This window comes from Eublepharis macularius, chromosome 14 (genome assembly GCF_028583425.1).
Source record: "Eublepharis macularius isolate TG4126 chromosome 14, MPM_Emac_v1.0, whole genome shotgun sequence".
NCBI lineage: Eukaryota > Metazoa > Chordata > Lepidosauria > Squamata > Eublepharidae > Eublepharis > Eublepharis macularius.
Window position 1 is genome coordinate 46,354,844 of NC_072803.1, and position 18,526 is coordinate 46,373,369.

Below are 18,526 nucleotides of genomic sequence, written 5' to 3' on the forward strand. Positions count from 1 at the left end.
GTCCCCAAACCCCCTGCTGGTTCAGGCACCTGGGGGGGGGCTCTGTCTGCTCACGCTGCGCCCCGCTACAGCCAAAGCTCCCCCCACTCCCTCCCGGCCACCGCTGTCTAGATCTTGCCTCCTGTGTTCATCAGCCTACCCGTCCTTCACTCTTCCGTTGCTTTCTGTAACCGGCCTTCAATTCTTTCTTTCTTTCTTTCTTTCTTTCTTTCTTTCTTTCTTTCTTTCTTTCTTTCTTTCTTTCTTTCTTTCTTTCTTTCTTTCTTTCTTTCTTTCTTTCTTTCTTTCTTTCTTTCTTTCTTTCTTTCTTTCTTTCTTTCTTTCTTTCTTTCCAATTTCTCAGCCTAACTGCTCCTCCTGCGAGCGCCCAGGTTCCCCTGCCACCGTCCCTTTGGGCCGTAGATCCTTCCACTTTCCCCGACTTGTCACCTGGCTCGACTCTGCTCGGGAGCTCTACCTGGCTGCCTGGCTTTTGTCAGGAGCCCGCGAAGGGGGCCTCGCCTCCCCTCCCCCTCCCGCCACTTATTTCTTTATATGTCGCCCCCCTCTCCCCCCCAGCCCTCCGGCTCTCTCTAGCCGGCCGCCTTTTGCGCGCAAGCCGGCGCACTATTTGACGTCGAGGAAACCGCCTCACCGCCGCGCAAGGATACCAGAAGCACCAATTGGGAGTTCAAATGTCAGCAAGTTTTTTTTTTCTTTTTGGGGAAAGGGCGGGGGAGGGGAGAGGCGGAGGTGAGGCGGCAGCCGGGGTGGGTGTGTTCCTCCGCCGCAGTTTTCCGCCGCTTCTAAACGGAGCGCCTCTTGGCTCGGGACTCTGGATGGCACTTTGGCGTGGGAGCGCTCCGGGGGAGAGCGGCAGCCCGCGCTTGCATGCCGTGCCTGGCCGGCCCCTGCTCTGGGGAGGGCCCCGCCGCCCCCTCCGGCCCGCCAGGGGCTCTGGAGGCTGCCTCTAGCCCGCAGGTGACCCTTCTTGCCGCCCTGCCGTCGGGGCGCGATGCTCTGACCGCCCATGGACGCCCAGCCCGGCTCTTCTCGCGGCTCCGCAACGCCTCTCTCCCCGGCCGGCGGCTCCCAGCTGCTCCGCGGCCCTGATCCCAGCCACAGCGGGCACTGAGCGCCTCCCCGCCGCCCGCGCCGCCCGCCGCCGCCCCATGGACGTTGCCACGGGCCCCGAGTCGCTGGAGAGGTGCTTTAGCCGGGGCCCCGCCGACTGCGCCAAGATGCTGGACGGGATTAAAATGGAAGATCACCCGCTGCGATCGGGTCCGGCCACCTTAGGAGTGTTACTGGGTGAGTTGATCTATCCCCCCACTTTTTTTGCACGATTTCCCTTTTATCTTAATAAAAGATGAAGCTGAACACTCCAAAGGCCCCGATCCCGAATGCCCCATCGCTCTACCTGAAAGCGTGAAGACTTTGCTCGGAAGGAAACGTGCTGAGGCAGCGCTCCTCCTCACCTGGCGATCAATGTGGCTCTCCGGGTAAATGGATCGAGGAACGAAAACTCTTTCACTCCAATCCCTAAACGCATTGATCCGAAGGAATGGCTGAGGGGGTGCGCGGGGTGGTCCCCTGTCTTGAGCTTGAAATAGACTCCCGCTGGCTAACTTTCGCGAACTTTTTGCCAACACCGATCTCTGTTCTTTCTCCCATCGCGTTTTAAAATGTCCCAGTGTCGCTCACCTTTTTTTGTTTTAAAAAAAGCCTAGAGTTTTATTGCAAACAAACTTTGAAGCGAAGCCACTGAGGCAAACTCCAAGGACCCCCCGAATATGGATTTTTAAGCGCCCTTCTTCAGCCTGTTGAATGACTTTGTATAGCTCAAAAAATGCGCGTGGAGGTGGGAATGCTGCCAAGGGAGCCTTGCTCGAAAGGAGGTGCGTTGCTCTCCAGAGCAATTGCAGGCAGGCGTCTCCCCAAATCTGGCTGATAGACTAAAGATGCAAACTCCCCCCCTCCCAATTCACAATTTTAGCAGGAAAATATTGAATAAAGTGAATTGCCTCTTGAACTTTTTGCGCTGCTATCCTGATATGTAGCTTGCAAATCCGCACGCTTCCAAAAGGAAAAAAAAAATCCGACCCAGTTAGAGACTTCCCGGGTCTGTTGGCCCATATTTATAATGATCTGTACAATACGAAGTAACTCCTCCAGCTGGAGACATGCTTCATTCATGGGGTGCAACTTCGGAGTCCTGAATGTGCCAAAAGACCCCTTGGTGCTGCCCCCCCCCCCCAGTAAACATAGAACAAATTGCAGTAGCGCGATCAAAGAGATCCAACCTTGGTATTGGACGATTGTCTTTCTGAACTTGGTGCCCATTGGGTGGGTCGACCTTTGATCAGCCTCCTCCTGCAAATCGAATGGTACAGCTTGGAGTTGATCAGCCAGGCAAGCCCCCGGTAGACTGATCAACGGAGATTTTAATAATAACGCATGCGAGGAAATCTAAACGCCTGAGCCCGGGCGCAGCTAGCAGGGGCTCTCCGGCCCAGCGTGCACGCTGCAATTTCTGCAGCTTTATAAACTAACCTTACACCAGTCCCGACAAAAGTAACGACAGTGGATTAAAATGCAAGAAAGAAAGAATAAAATTTAAAAAAGAGGGAAGTAAAAGAAAAATCTTTCTGCCCTCTGCCCATGATCCCAGACACTTCTTTGGTGTTGTGGCGCTCAGCGCTGTACAAAGTTGAGGAATGATTTCCCAGGCTCGGCTATGCCAGCCCGACTCTCTGTTTAGGGGCCCAAATGAGTATCGGTGAGTAAAAGGAGTACCTCTGGGAGAATAAAAGCTCATAGAGGCTTCAGGGGTGTGGGTCTCTGACAACTTTTGCGCAGGCACACAGACAGGGCCTCTTGTTTGCTTTAACGTGTGAATAACAGCCGGTTCTCTAGGAATGGTCTCAAGACGTTCGAGCCGTGTTTGAGTGTGTTTTCACGCCTTTTTTCTCCCCCCACCCCGCTCTCTCTCTCCGCTGCCTCTCTTGATTCTCATCAGGGTCAGAGTGTCAACACCAGGCCGTCTGCGAGGGCTGCCAGCGGCCCATTTCTGACCGCTTTCTGATGCGCGTCAACGAGTCGTCCTGGCACGAAGAGTGTCTGCAATGCACGGTGTGTCAACAGGCTCTCACGACCAGCTGCTATTTCCGGGATCGCAAGCTCTATTGCAAGCAAGACTACCAACAGTAAGACACAGCCCCCCCCTCCAGTCCCTTCTCCCCCGCCCTCCACGCTCCCATCTGACGCCTTTGTACTTCGGGACGCTCCGGCTGGCCACGGCGTGGGCGGGGGGTCACGGCTCAGGGCATCAAAGCAAAGCTTGGTTACTTTTGCCCTTTGGGGAAGAAGGTTCCCGGCCCAAGCGAATCTCTCTTCTTTAGGCGGTGCGTGAGATTCCATTCAAAGAGGCCTCCCCCCCTCCACTTCGAACAGAATGCCAAAAAACAAGATCAAAGAACTCTCCCCCACCTGATTGCCGGTCCCATTGTTGCGTCATCAGGAGTTCTATTGCGTGTTCGGTGGGTCTGTTTTAGGAAAGCTTGGAAGCCAGCTATTTTTACCTCTAAGGAGACTGTCTGAAGTTGCTTCGAAGATCGGAGAGGTCTTGAAATATCTGAAAGGGTGGTGGTGGTGGAGGAGGAGAGGGTTCGTGTTCCGAATCCGTCTCCCTTTCTGGTGTGTAGAAGCCCCTCGAAGTGAGATCGAAGTAAGCCCCACTGCACCTACGGGCTTTCTTTTCTAGAAAGAGCACTGCAGTTTATGGGTAAACGCGTTTCCCAAGCTGAACACGTTTAAGCAATGCAAACACTCGTTTTAATTTTTTCAGCTTAACAGTCATGGATCAGTTTGGATCCCCCCCTCCCCTCGTCTTTAAAAAAGGGCACTCAAAGGCCATGGGAGTGAGTGTGGACTGACAAGTCCAGAAAGCCACAGTGGTATGCTCTCTTACTCTGGAGTAAGCCCCAAGGGATTCAGTGGAGTTTTCTTTAGAGTAAACATGCTTATGATCCGGCAGCCTGTGTAGTTATTTTAGGGCAGGAAATTACCTGTAATCTTTTCGCTGGCTTTTTGTGTGAGTTTTTAAATATTTAATATACTTGCGGCCTCATTTAGGAGGGGGAAAATTATGAGTCTGCATGTTGGTGCTGCAAAACGGAATAATATTTGTTTTCCAATTAGCGACTTGATATAAAAATGTATTTAAACAGTATTCGCTTTTAAAAATGCCATGGGTCGGAAAGTTATACAAGCAATTAAAAGCTAGAAGAGATCGCTAAGTTCCTTCCTTAAATAATATTTCTGTCTTGTGTGTGTGTGTGTGGGGGGGGGGGTTTAGCTTTTTAAGCATGGGGTTTTAAAAAGATTAGCCCCCACCCCTTCAGTCTCTGGATTTGCTGAATTTCTTCGGTAGGGGAAGTGGAAATAAAGAATATGTTGGAAAATGCTGGGGGGAAAGACAGTCAAGCGCTTAAGATTTTTTTTAATCTGTAATTTTTTTAAAAAGGGCACGGTAAAAACTTCTGTTGGATCCTATGAATATATTATCTGCCTAGATAATATTCGCTATTCATTTCTAATTTTCTACTAAGAAATAGTGCAATGAAACGAACCTTTAGGCGGTCTGTTGGAGGAAACCCCCCCTCAGCAAATCAATGGCAGAGCAGACAGCGAGATTGTTGAGGCTGGACTTTTTAGGGCGCAAGCCCTTTGAAGCACAGAGTGACCTACTTCCGAGTAAGCATGCATGGCTATTAATTGTGTGGGGAAGAAATAAGGAAGCGGTCATAGTTGGAGGGTTACTGTCGGTAAGGAAGAAGGCCGTCGTGTTGATTGGCAGGGAGATTTCTCAAAGAAGAGACTTTCACCTTACAAGAAAGAAAGGAAAGTATGGAGGGATCGACCCCCTGCTTTGGAAGAGGGAGGTGATATTCCTCCCACTCCCAAGAAAAAGAGACAAAGGAGCGTCCAGCTACATATATCCGATTAATTTTGACTTCGCAGTCTACATATTTTATGAATGTTTACTTAATAGTGTATTATTTGTATTATTAATGTGGTAGATTTGGTATGCCCCTCCCCCCGCCTCTAACAAGCCCCGGGCTCCTTTCTATTCACTGGGGAGCAAATCCCACGAAATTCTCTGGATGTACCACGTAGTTCATGCGCGCGTACGGATCGGCTCCAAATGGGATCCAGCCTCGCTCATAGCCAGCGGGCGCTACAATGGTTTGGAGCGTTCTAGCGCGATGAGTGGGGTCTGAGGAGGTTTGCGCGGCGGAGAGAATTCGGATTGAAGCCAGTCGAATGCGGCGGGTTTCTATGGGGCAGATCCGGTTTTTTTTTTTTTAAAAAAAAAACAACTCGAAGCATCTTGGCCGAAGGGTTCGGAACCCTACGGCTTTCCGCTTCGGATTAAAAAAAAATTATCGCGGCGTTTAAAGGTCGGCGATGCAGATCCATTAGAACCGCTTCGCGGACTGCAGTCATCCGAAGCAGGGTGCCGGGCGAGGAAGGTGGCGGGCTCGGCAGGGAAGCCAGCCGGCTGCGCCGGGGCTTCTTCTGGGAAGGCAAGCCGCTGCAAGGCTCGGGGAAAGAGCAGCCTCGGCTCAGCTCCCTTCCAGCCGCGGCAGGCCCGGCTTGCCGCTTGCGGGGAGAGCTGCGAGGGCACAGGCGGCGCCCAGCGAGATGCCAGCCAGCCGCGCGTTTCTGCAGCCCGGGAGCGGCGGCGACCCTTCTGGTCTCCGCGCTTCCCCTGCAGGCAGCCCTTCCTTCTGCGCCTTCTCGATCTTTTTCTGTTTTCCTTCGGAAACGCTTCTTTCTTTTTCTTTTTAAACAAACCCGCATTCCCCGATCGCGCTCCTCTTCTCCTTTTCGCTCCTCTTCGACAGTCCCTTCTCTCCCGTTTTCTCTTCACTTCTTTCCCTCTTTTAACCCCCTCCCTTCCCCCCTCCTCCCCTTAAATTCCAGCCCCCCCCCCCCAAACAGGGGCCACTATAGCCCCTAAAACCCAGAGTTCGGGCGGAAAGCCACTGGCTTTTCTCCACGGCTCTTTCCCTCAAGGAATGTCAAAGCCCGTCTTGTCAAAGGGGCAGTTTCCAACCGAGGGCCAGAGTCCTGAGTTCCGCAAAGCCACCGGTCGGGGCCTGCAAAGAAGTCGGGCGGACCCCCATGAGCCCTTCTGTGGCTCTAGACGCCCCGAAGCCTCTCTGAATTCAGGGGAGCTTCGGTCCGAGGAAGCGCCTGGGTCCAGCGACACGTTGCTTGGGGCGTGCTTGACCTTTGAAGAGAGGGCGCCTGACCCGTTAGCGGTGTGAATAAATACTAATACATAATAATTGATGAAAGAATCGCCGATGGTTGGGAGCCAGCCTATGGCCTTGATCAAAAGCCCAGGGAGCCGCATTGGCTCCCGTCGCCTTTAAAGACTCTTTTTCTGAGCGCCTGATGCGCCCTTGGAGAGGTCGCCAAATGCGCCCTTGGAGAGGTCAGCGCGGAAGGGAAATAGATCCCGTCGGGGGGCGCAAAGAAACGCCTCTTTCGCTTCCAAGCCGATGGGAGGCCTGCTTTCGAGCAGCCAAACGGTCATCTCGGTCTCTTTCGCCGGCTGCCACCCAGGTGAGGCAGTGAGTTTCACCGAACCGAACCTTTTCCTGAGACCCTAAATCCTGGCGCACCTCTCCAAGGTACTCCAGAGAGACTAGCGCCCTGCTTTCTAGCTCCGTGCAGCTCAGGGGGAGCTTGGCGCGAAGGACGCGACTTCCTTCCTTCCCACGGCTTTGCCCCTTTGGCCACAGCGGAGGACGCGCCGGCCTGGCTAGGAAGGAAGGCTGAATCTCGGCCGGCTGGGGGCTGGCGCGGGCGAAGGGCGAGCGGCGGCGGAGACTAGAGCATGCCTGCGGGGTGGCAGGCCCTAGCCTGGCCTTGTAAAGAGCGCGGAAAAGGAACTCTCGTGCCATTTTTTGTCGGTTCGGTGGTGCTTCGACCTCCATCGGAGACTTCTTTCCTTTAGAGCTACCAAAGACTCCATTGTCCCAGGAGAAGCGCTGCAGACAATCTGAAGGGAGATGGAAAGATCACGCGTTCCATCCAGCCCCCCAAACAATGCCATCCCACTGTCGCAGCTGATAAAACTGAAGGATTTCATTATTCCTTAGCTTAAAAATAAAAAGAAAAAACCCACTCCAAAACCCCTTTAATGAAAAGTAAACCAGCACTGGATCCAAGTTTGGAGAAGCTTTGAGGCGGGTGGGGCTTGACTTTTAGGCAGAAACTTTTAGGGTCCATGTGCAAGACTGTAGTTCTCATGGGGGGCAAAATCTTCCCAAGGAAAAAACAGGGCAGCCGCCAAGAGCAGGGGAAGCCCTGCTGCTGGGAACAATTCCTCCCTCCTTTAGAATGAGGGCGAAACAAGCAGGGGAAGGTGCTGGGTTTAGAAATAGTTGCAGAAGGAGAAACAAAAGTGGCCAGAGGGAGAGAATGAAGCCTAACTAACCTCACGAGGTTGTTGTCAGGATAAAACTGGAGAAGGGGGGAGAGCTATATGCCGCTTGGGAGGCAAGTGGGATATATAGGAAGGGATGATCAAAGGAGTAGTTGAAAATATCAAACGTTTGTTAAATTAACACACAGTCACCCCTGCTTTCCTATACAAAGGGATTCCCTTTCTGTCTATCTGGGCTGAGGGTTACTTGGTGGCTCTTTGGAGAAAGCCAGGCCTTAGAGCAAGGAGTTGCCCGATTTCCTTTCAGAGATCAGACGAGAAGGGGGAGCAGAAGCAGTGAAGGCGGCTTATGAATATGATCAGGGTTGAACTACAAAACAGCACTTCATTTTAAAGTGCATCTCTTGTGATTTTTTTTTAAAAATACTGACTCGTAAGAACTATACCGACATTTCTGGTACATAAACCACACAGGAAAGCAAAGGGATTTGTGCTTTTGATGTGTACTCTTATTAAATATGGACCGATGTAAACAGAGAGGTGCAGTCCAGCTGAAATCAGCTCTGCACGGGGGTTCATTGTGAAGAAGGGGAGAAAGAGCTAGTAAGAGATTTAGGCTGAATTCACAGGAGCCGTTTAGAGTGTCGTTTAGCTCCTTTCCTGGGCCATTGGTGTGAAAAACTGAAAGGCATTTCTAAGCACTGTTGTTGTAAATTAACAGCCATCCAAGAAGTTTGATTTACAATGACATTGGAATCTGTCTTCTCTTTACATGTGATTTTGGTTTATGCTCCTGAAAATAAATTGAATGTGAACTCTGTACGTGTGTGTGTGTGTGGGGGGGATGAATGATTACTTCTGTGGGTCCAGGAGAAATGTATAGCACCCCCTTCTCAATTTCATCAATCACTAAAATAAAACAATTGATTTGATTTGTAAAACATCATAAACATGTATGTATTTAGGTACCTTTTATGTATTTAGTTCCTTCATTTATATCTCACTTTTCTCCCAGTTGGGACCCAAAACAGCTTACAATTTATTTATTTTATTTATGTTATTTTTATTCCGCCTTTTTTGCTGAGACTCAAGGTGGATTACATAGCGTGAGATTAGTACAATTAGTGGCAAGGACAAGGGAAGGCATTTCCATACAGTGTCAAGAACATTTCCATAAACATTGTCATAGGGTAAATGAATACAGTTTCCAGAATATTTCCATAAACAATCTCACAGGGTAAAAGAATGTAAGTTTACAAAGATATAGTATTAGCAAGGATCCAGTGTGGGGCTGAGGAATTGCTGAAACAGAACATAATCAACTGTAGGACTTATATTGAACAACATAAAGCACATATATAGGTGTACATATTTAAAGCAACAGATAATATGTAAGGCAACATAATGGTGAAATCTATGGTTTCTAACTCATTAGCGAAACATCTGGGATCCCTTTCCTACAATACTGCCCTCTTAGCTGAGAAAAAGGCCTTTTTGAATAATTCAGTTTTGCATTGTTTGCGGAAAGCCAGGAGGGTGGGGGCTCTCCTGACCTCCTCAGGCATGCCCCGTTCCACAGGGTAGGGGCCACCACAGAGAAAGCCCGCGTACTAGTAATGATGAGCTTACAGACTGAACCCAGACAGAAGGATATCCCTTCTCTTCCCCTCTCATGCCTTTGCCCTGGGCGTACATTTTCTTGCCCCTTCTAAATGGCATCTTTAGAAATAGTTTAGGTGAGTAGCCACGTTGGTCTGCAGTAGAACAGCAGGATTTGAATCCAGTGGCTCTGAGCCCAACAAGGTTTTCATAGTGTAAGCTTTTGAGAGTCAGAGCTCCCTTCTTCAGTCACAAGAAGTCTAAAGAAGGAAACTCTGACTCACAAAAGCTTAGACCAAAGGGCACTGGGGGCTGCTCTAAAGAGCTGGTAATTGACATATTGCTATAACAACAACAACAATAACAACAACATTCGATTTATATAACACCCTTCAGGACAACTTAATGCCCACTCAGAGCGGTTTACAAAGTATGTCATTATTATCCCCACAACAACAAACACCCTGTGAGGTGGGTGGGGCTGAGAGAGCTCCAGAGAGCTGTGACTAGCCCAAGGTCACCCCGCTGGATTCAAGTGGAGGAGCAGAGAATCAAACCCGTCTCTCCAGATTAGTGTCCTGAACTCTTAACCACTACACCAAACTGGCTTTTTAAATGTACCTAGAAAACAACAATAAAATAAACAAAACAAATAAAAGTGTATGTAATGGAAGTTTCTTATTTTGTGTGTGTGGGGGGGGGGGGGCTGTGCATCTGACCAAAAAGAAAGCTCTTTCAAATTTAGGGGGGAACAGAAAGCCTTGCAATACCTGAAAGACCAGATTTATTGTGGCCCAAATTTGCCTGGATTAGAGTCCCCCGACTCAGAGGCCTGGAAGCTTTTGCTTCGTAACCCGGTTGGTCTTTAAAGTACTTCATGATTCTTTTTTGTTTTTGTGATCACCAATGAAAATTAAGGGCTATCCTCTGCCAGTCCATAACCTTCATATCACTGTTGGGCTTTCAGTCCTTGTCACTCTTCCCAATCTTCTTCCCACACCAGTTGAAATGCAGACTGTGTATTCCCTGGGGCAGAGACCTGCCTTGCTGCTTTGTACATGGCCTGGTACGGTGATGGAACTGTGATCGTAACAACATGATAAAAGCAATTGTCGTTCTTGAAAATCCTACATCAGTTTCATGCGCAACGTGTTGGTGCACTAGCTGTTTTCTTTTCTTCTTCTTCTTTTTGCTTGGGGCCAATTCTCCCCCCCCCTTCTTCCCTCCCCCTCCACTTCATGCTTGTCACTAAAATTTAGAACCCTCTTTATGTCCAGAGAGGGGTAGAACATGGTCACTTCAATCGCAAGGACATAATATGACTCTGTGAGTAGTCTGGTGAGGAACAAAAGGCAACATCTCTTGTTTTCCATCAGCTTTTGTCTAACATTCAGGAGGGTTCCAAAAAGACCCTGAAGTGAAGCTTGTGGAGGGGGGAGACTTTGTGCATTTCATAGCGACAGCCCCCAAATCCCTCACCATGGAAACTGGCAAGTAAACGGGAACCAGACATGCAGTGTATAAATATTGCCAAAGGTTATAACTCCTGGCTGAATGGGTGGGGGATTAATGTCCCTTTATTTCAGAGTGACACCCCAAATGTGTTATTTCAAACAGGGGCTTTTGCCCTCAGCCTGTAAGTTAAGGGTGGTTTACAAAGTGTTAGACTTCAGTCTTAAAAAGAAATGGACTTGGAAAGTGAGCATTGTTGGTTTCGAACCAAGTTTTGAAGGATCTTAAGACCTCCACTGGAATGCTTCCATTTCTGATGGAAACAAACTTTGCATATCACAAAGGTTTTTCTGAACCACGTCTCGCTAACATTGATGCTTTAGCAGAATTAATGTTTGCAGCTTTGCCATTTATATTGCATTAAAATTATTTGAACATCCAAACATATTAAGGCTAATGAAAGATTTGATTTGTCTGAGGTGTGGTGTCCCCCCCTCCATGTAGGATCCATAAATGCTTTCTGTGGGAAAAATAACATGTCGAGAGGTGGGATGTAAGAGGTTAACACCCTTTAAAATCAGCGTAAAATATGAGATTTAGAAGCTGTCTGCTCAAAGAAAGTGGTGTGTGTGTGTGTGTGTGTGTGTGTGTGTGTGTGTGTGTGTGCGCGTGCGTGGAGGGAATGGGTTATCCAACCGAGAGAGGAACGCAGTAGCTCACATTTTTTTACTGGGAAAATATCATTTAAATGTGAAGGCTGCAAGCTATAATTGGTGGCTTGAACAGTTAAAGCTACAGCTGATTAATCAGAAGGGGGCAAATTTATTTGGGGAGTCTCAAGGTAAAGAAAGACATGGCTATTTTTGAATGCCTCTTTTGAGTTTAGTGTATTACTGTGCAAGGGAATGAGAAGAAATACTACTATTGGCTCTTTCTCTCCAAAATAAGGAATAGCTTTTGTTTACTAATTTTTTAATTCGCTCAGGCTTCCATTTAATATTTCAAAAAGATGCCATGGTCAATACTTTGGAAACATATGCACAGAAATGGGAAATTAATGTGTTGAATGGCAGACAGTGTACCAAATAAAGTTCTTTAACTAATCCAAAGTTCTCATAGATGCATGTATTCGGTATTACAAAGAATATCCAGAATTTGTGTCAGTTCACATTCTTAATTTGGCAATTTTGGATGAAATTTGCAAATGTTTAACTCATATCTACTGACGAGTCTTTACTGTGTTCTATATGAAATGGTCCACATTTGATGTTTAAAACCCCCCTAATATTTGCCAGTATATATTTGGAAAACATACATTCAAATAGGTAACACGCAGATTCCTTTTGGAGCATTTATGAAATTCATCTGCGATTATTAGTATTTTTTGTGCACACCAGCATCCCCTATCCTGTGGATATGCATACACATACACAAATCCTGCACAATCTAATAAGATCAGATGTAAATTTAAAAGTCTCTTCAGATACTATTGAAGCTTTTTTTTTAATTGGAGAAAGTACTGACAGTAGGGAGGGGGCTGGGGGCAGATCTAAGGCCGAGTAAGAATAAAAAGATATCAACATGTTGGTCTTTTGTTAGATCACAGCACCTAGTTTGACACAACAAGCCTGCCCGCTGTGTTTGCTCTTACGGCCTGACAGTAGAAAATACGAGGAGGGGGGGAGGATGCAGAGAGGGGAGTGGAGATATGGTAAATCAATTTGCTCTTTGCCACTTTAAATGTTTAACTATGTGCAATTAAAAATATGCACATCTGATATCTCACCCTTGACATTTCTTCTTGCTGTAAATGTACAGGTAATATTGTAAGTTCAAAACTGTATGCTTGGAAGTTAAGATATTCCTTGGAAAAAGACCATTCCATTCAATTAGCCACTATCTTTCCACTGCTGGAATGACACACAAGTTTAAGGCTTCATGTGAACTCCCCCCCCATAGAGATGGTTACACCCAGGGCTTTTTTTCTGGGAAAAGAGGTGGTGGAACTCAGTGGGTTGCCCTCAGAGAAAATGGTCACATGGCTGGTGGCCCCACCCCCTGATCTCCAGACAGAGAGGAGATTTGGAGGGGAGTTTAGATTGCCCTCCGCACTGCTCGGCGAGGCCATGTGACCATTTTCAAGAGGTTCCGGAACTCTGTTCCACCGCGTTCCAGCTGAAAAAAGCCCTGGTTACACCCCTACCAGTTCAACAGCCTTGAGTACCTTGCTTTTTTGGGTTTGTTTTGCAGCACAAAATAAATGTGTTTCCTTGGAAATAGGAATGGAAAAATAAGTCACCTGGAATACACCAGGGAATCTGAGTAATCTGTGACCCCACTCTAAGGTTTAAAAAGTAGTACTATTGTGGCTTATTTCAGCAAAGCATGATTTGTAGAACTGGGTTTATGATGAAGATTCAGATCAGCATGTTATCACATTAATATTACAATTGGAAGCTTTACCTGGTAGATGAGCAAAGTCTAGCTTGAATGGGTTAAATGTGGTAGACTTCAATTTTAACTGATAAAAACAAATGTCCAAAATAAATGACAGTTGCTTTTGCTTCAGGCTATCCTGCACCATGAAACACATGAAAGTTGATTCCGCTACAATATCTAGCATGTGCCGCCCCAACCGAAATACATTATGAGGACATAACTCCGCCTCTACTTTTTCAGGATAAGGTCTGGCATCTGATCTGATTTAATGTTGCTTCTTGTGGAGCTATGCATAGGTCAAGATCTGCACGAGTTCTGTTTGAAATCTGTAAATTTCACTTCTGTGTTAATATTTTTAAAGTCTGGGAGGGGCTACCTTTACTCTGAATCCCATTTTAGAAGCTCACACGAAAATCTTCGCTGTTCTTTCCTCTATAATCCCCCTGCCCCTGTGCCATTTTTTCGGAACAATAATTCCCCACAAGGATGCCTTTCTTCATATGCCTAAGAATTGCTGAGGTTGCAATTCAATGGCAGGGCCTAACTTAGTGCTCAGGAATATAGTCAATTTTTTCATCTGTGTGTGAAAGTGGGGGTGTGTGTGTACAAAATTCAACTTGCTTGAAAGGGTCCCTTTGCGAAGTCAGTTATTGGGAGCTGTTTGGAATGCTGGCGAATGGAATGCAGGTGACTAGATCAAAGGTGTAAGAAAAAGGCAATTTATCACCCGAATTTCACTCCCACATCTGTGAGCTTCTCAGATAGTATCAATTCCAGATCAAGGGCTTCTGCGCATGGCGCCCACAATCCCGCTCTGGGAGGCCGCAAGCGCAGCCAGGATGGTTGTTGGCTGTAGGATGCTTTGTGCTCATCAAATTCCACCTTCCCTTGCCGACGGCACTTGCACGCTCTGTAAACTGGATCGGAGCCCTTCTGGTTTTACCCTTTGGTTGCTGAACCGTAACACCACAGCTGGGCTGTACTCGGAGGAAACTATGTGTGCTCTCTGGAGAAAAAAGAAATCTTGAAGAGCTACATTTTTAAAGGGAGTGCTGAAGTCTACCTTTAGAGTTATACAGGATGGCCTTGGGAGAAACAAATGTTATGCTGGAGTAGAAATGTTGTGAAAAAATCCGTGTGCGTATAACCTTCCTGGCATGCAGTCCTATGAGCAGAGTTTGACACTTGTATCTCACATTTCTTTGAGGACTGAAACTGGAGAATGATAGTTCCTTCTGGATTATGACTGATAAAGGACCTTTCTAGCAATCCTTTGCATATTTGCTTGTATGGAAGTCCTACTTGTTTTAATGAGGTTTACTCCCTTGTAACTGCAGCTGAGTGCAGCTCGCATGGCTTGATCATCTGCTTTTTAACTGCTTATATTTCAGTACATGCACACACCACTCTAACCTCAGAATAAGAGCTTTTTTTGAGATATGAAAGCGACAGTAACTTACTTCACAGCATAATAAAACTGAAATCTACTAATTTAAAGTGGGGTGAGTCCTTGAAATTTTTGTTCGTGGCAATTACATACTAGACCCTAAATAGCTTCAAGAAATTAAATCAGTGTGCCCTTCTCTCAATTAAAATTTGCCCTTGCTGATTGAAATTGGTCTCTGCCAAATATTTTCCAACTTCAAGTGTATCTTTGACATAAAAGAATATTCTCTGATATCACAATTTAAGAGAAACTGTCCTTTGCAAAATATACATGAGGTATTGCAATAAAAATGCAGTTATAAAACTGGGGACACCAAAAAGTGTTCCCCATTTCAATTCTTAACATCTCTTTTTTTGTGTGTGGTTTCAGATCTCTGCTTTTCACTGTTGACTGTTAGATTTGTTTATACCATGCAGACCGGTTGTCTGTTTTTACTGTGAAATGTATATGTACATCAGTTGTACAAATAATATATATAACGCTGATTTATTGATGCACAAATAACACTGAAAAATGACCACACTATGTACAAACAATTTGGTGCAAGGAAACTGAAAATGGCATGGGCATTACGAAAAAAAAAGAAAAAAGAAAGCACAGTTCTGATTTGCATAAGTTGTGGGGGCTGTGGAGACCAAAACTGGCATGAGAATTTTTGTCTTGAACAGCAGGGATGAGAAATTCAAAATAATCTCTACATTCCTGATACGTCAGAGTATAGTAGTTGGATGAGGAGACCACTGGTATAAGAGACACCCATTGATTAGTAGAAAAGAGCAAGAGTCCTGTAGCACCTATAAGACTAACAAAATTTGTGGTAGGTATCTGTAGAAGTGAGCTGTGACTCATGAGAGCGCATACCCTTCCCCAAATGTTGTTAGTCTTATAGGTGCTACTGTACTCTTGCTCTTTTCTGCTGTTGCAAACAGACTAACACAACTACCCATCTTGATCTATACCCATTGATTAGACATATTTGAGTCCAACTGTATAAGCCGCAACTGCAAATGTTGTTTTACAAGTAGCATATTTATTTTATGCGGGTAGCAGGAAGCAAACCAAATGTTGCTAATCTAAAAATTCAGAACTGAGTTGTAAGCACTGGAAACAGGAATCAGGGTTCTGGGACTTTCTATAGTAGGATGTAAGTATCTGTGTGATGTAATTGCATATGTTGTAACTAAAATGCAGAAGCAGTTCGGCCAGTTTTTTGAGATGCAGGATGCTCATTTCAGTTTGCTTACTTTAGAGTATATCTATTGATTACTAAATATATTGAATGGAGCCTCTTTTGTTAGCACCCCACCCATCCTTAAAGATCACCATTCTGAGACTAGAGGGCATTACTAGGTGATACGGTTTATTCACGTCTGTCCTCATCTCCTTTAACAGCAGGATTATCAGAACATCAGCCTGAAGTCCAACCAGTCTTGAGTCTGATGAGTTAAAGATCAAAATCCAAGTTACTGAATAATGATTGATTGTGGCCTTTGAAGTATATGCAGCACCTATGAAACCAGTAGGTGTTCTACTGATAGAAACCTGAACTTGTGCTAACTTTCAAGAGAAATGAGGCTCAACCACAATGTGCCCCTGGAATTCCATGACAGCATCTTCAGCTGTGTCATTTGGCCCTAAAAGAAGCTGCAGGGTTTCTGCTATGGACCTGGCCATGGTGAGAATGGGCGGTGGGCTAACTTCTCCCCGTATGGTTTCTCTGATCAGAAATTACTCTCCTTTGCTGTAGAGGGGCAGAAGATGGGTCTGTTGTCCTTACTGAGGCCTAGAGCAGCTTGAAGGGGGCTTGCTGATCAGAGAAAGGCCACTGGGGGAGATAAATCCCCTTCTCTAGCATCAGGGTTCCATAACCCAGATTTGGAGTGGGGGCATAGCTATTCTTTACAGTCAGATCACACACCTGAAGTTCCACTTATAGGACTATAGCAACACACGTAGTTAGTCAAAGCAGCAATTTGATTTGTTGCAAGGCTGTATCTATGGGCTTGGAGAGGGCTGGCCTCCAAACTGCCATCTTGAATTTTCAGCTTCCATTAAAATAAAACAACAACTAAGCCTCTTGCTGTCCCCCTCCCTTAAATATAAGGGAAAGTGTGCACACAGCATCTCTCTACCTGCTACACTCCTTCAAGAAGTTTAGGGTAGCACCCCCTCATTTTATCCCAACGACATCCCTGCAAGGTAGCCTAGACTGAGACCGACTTTGGTATAGTGGTTAAGAGCGCAGGACTCTAATCTGGAGAACTGGGTTTGATTCCTCACTCCTCTGCTTGAAGCCTGCTGGGTGACCTTGGGTCAGTCACAGCTTCTAGCTCTCTCAGCCCCACCCACCTCACAGGGTGATAATTGTTGTTGTGGGGATAATAATGACATACGTTGTAAACCACTCTGAGTGGGTGTTAAAGTCATCCTGAAGGCGGTATATAAATCAAATGTAGTAGTAGTAGTAGTAGTAGTAGTAGTAGTAATAATAAGAAATCATAACTGGCCCCCATTCATTCAGTGACTTTTATTTCTGAGTGATGATTTGGACCCAGGTCTCTGTACTAGCTTTAGTGGGCCACATATTTTAGACTTTGACAGTGACTTACATTACCTCCCCATATTTTCTCGCAAACATCGAGATTTCTCTCAATGGTCCTGCAAACCAATTATGCCAGAATCTTGGGATTTTTACCTTAACTACGTTTCGAGTCTAATCACACCCACTAAGGCACATTCCACTGGAAGCTGTCTCCAAGCAGATCCATTTAGGCCTGTGGTGCTGGTGGGACTGAAATGGTTGGGGGCTCCAATGGCACCCAGTTGCCAAGAAGGCTTGTGGAAGGGGCTGCCTGAAGATGTAAAGCTGGGAGCAAAGTAGCGAGGGCTTCTGGAAATGCTTTGTTGCATGAGAGTATGGAGAATAAGCAAAATAAGTTGGGGGTCTTAGAGGAATCAAACGGTTAGGGAAATAAACAGTTGGGAAAGAGCTATCTTTCACCTAGTGGAATCTGCAACCTACTTGAAACCCATGAAACATTTCTGTTGGGTCCTGAGACTCCTACATTTGGCAAATTTTGGTTTCCTTTTATATCATACAGCATTTCCCCCTCAAAAATGTTTCTCAATGTCCATTCTGACGGAGGGTTCCACTGAACTTTATTTCCCCTAAATTTATTGAAGGGTTTAAATTTGATGACTCACCTGTAGTATCAAGGAACTGAACTGGATATCAACTTTGTGTGTGTGTGTGTGGGGGGGGGTGAGTATTGAGCAGAGTTACAGACGGGGGCAGCCCCTATGAAAGCCTGGGGTCTTGGGATACTGTCCAGGATGCCTGCCCCTAGATCCCTTCCTGGCTGAAATCTCTCCTCTGCCAGCAATATGCTGCAGAAACCAGTCCTGCACAGGCTTCTAAGGTAGATATGCCAGTAAAGTCCCTTTCGTAATCTTTTTGGAAACGAGAATGTTTAATGAAATGTTTGATCTGGTTCTGCTTATCAGGGGTAACTGTGACACTTGCTGTGGGAGGGGACGGAAGGGAAATTTTTTCAAATTACTTTGTATGCATGCCCATTAATAATTCTTTTGCAGAAGACACCCCCAAATCCTCCCCAGACGGACAAAACAGGGAGCAGAAAACAGGGGCTAGACTTGATATGTAGTCAGGATAAGCATTCCCTCCCCCCCCCCCGTGTCATTTAAATCTTTATCAACTCTTTTGACCCTCTACCTTTCACTGTTGGCTTGTAGATTCATTTACATTATTCAGGCACAGTGTAGGTTTTTTATGCACTCTATATTGCATTTATATGTTATTTATGCATGCACAGAAACACACACACACAATTTTTAATACTCCATTTATAGCCTGCAAATGTGGCTTACGTTGTTCTCCTTGCCTCCCTTTTATCTCACAACAACTCTGTGACATTGGTTGTGTTTAGAAGGTGTCACTGGCCTGAGATTATCCAGTAAGCTTTCATGGCAGACTGGGGATTTGAACCCAGGTCTCCCAGATCCCAGTCTGTTGTGGTAACTATTATATCATATTATATATATGATATAATATATAATATTATAATCATTATAATATTATATAATCATAATATTATATAATCATATAATATCATATATATATTATATAT

The 18,526-nt window shown here is 46.0% G+C and overlaps 1 protein-coding gene across 1 annotated transcript in view; it reads left to right on the top strand.

The window, feature by feature from the left end:
• The first annotated feature begins 812 nt into the window (after positions 1–812).
• Positions 813–18,526, top strand: part of LMX1B (LIM homeobox transcription factor 1 beta) — a 193,465-nt gene continuing 175,751 nt past the window's right edge. The window contains exons 1-2 of the mRNA XM_054998539.1: positions 813–1,290; positions 2,999–3,185. Of these exons, the coding sequence (XP_054854514.1) occupies positions 1,152–1,290; positions 2,999–3,185 (326 nt within the window). The 5' untranslated portion in view covers positions 813–1,151. The remainder of the gene's footprint in view (positions 1,291–2,998; positions 3,186–18,526) is intronic.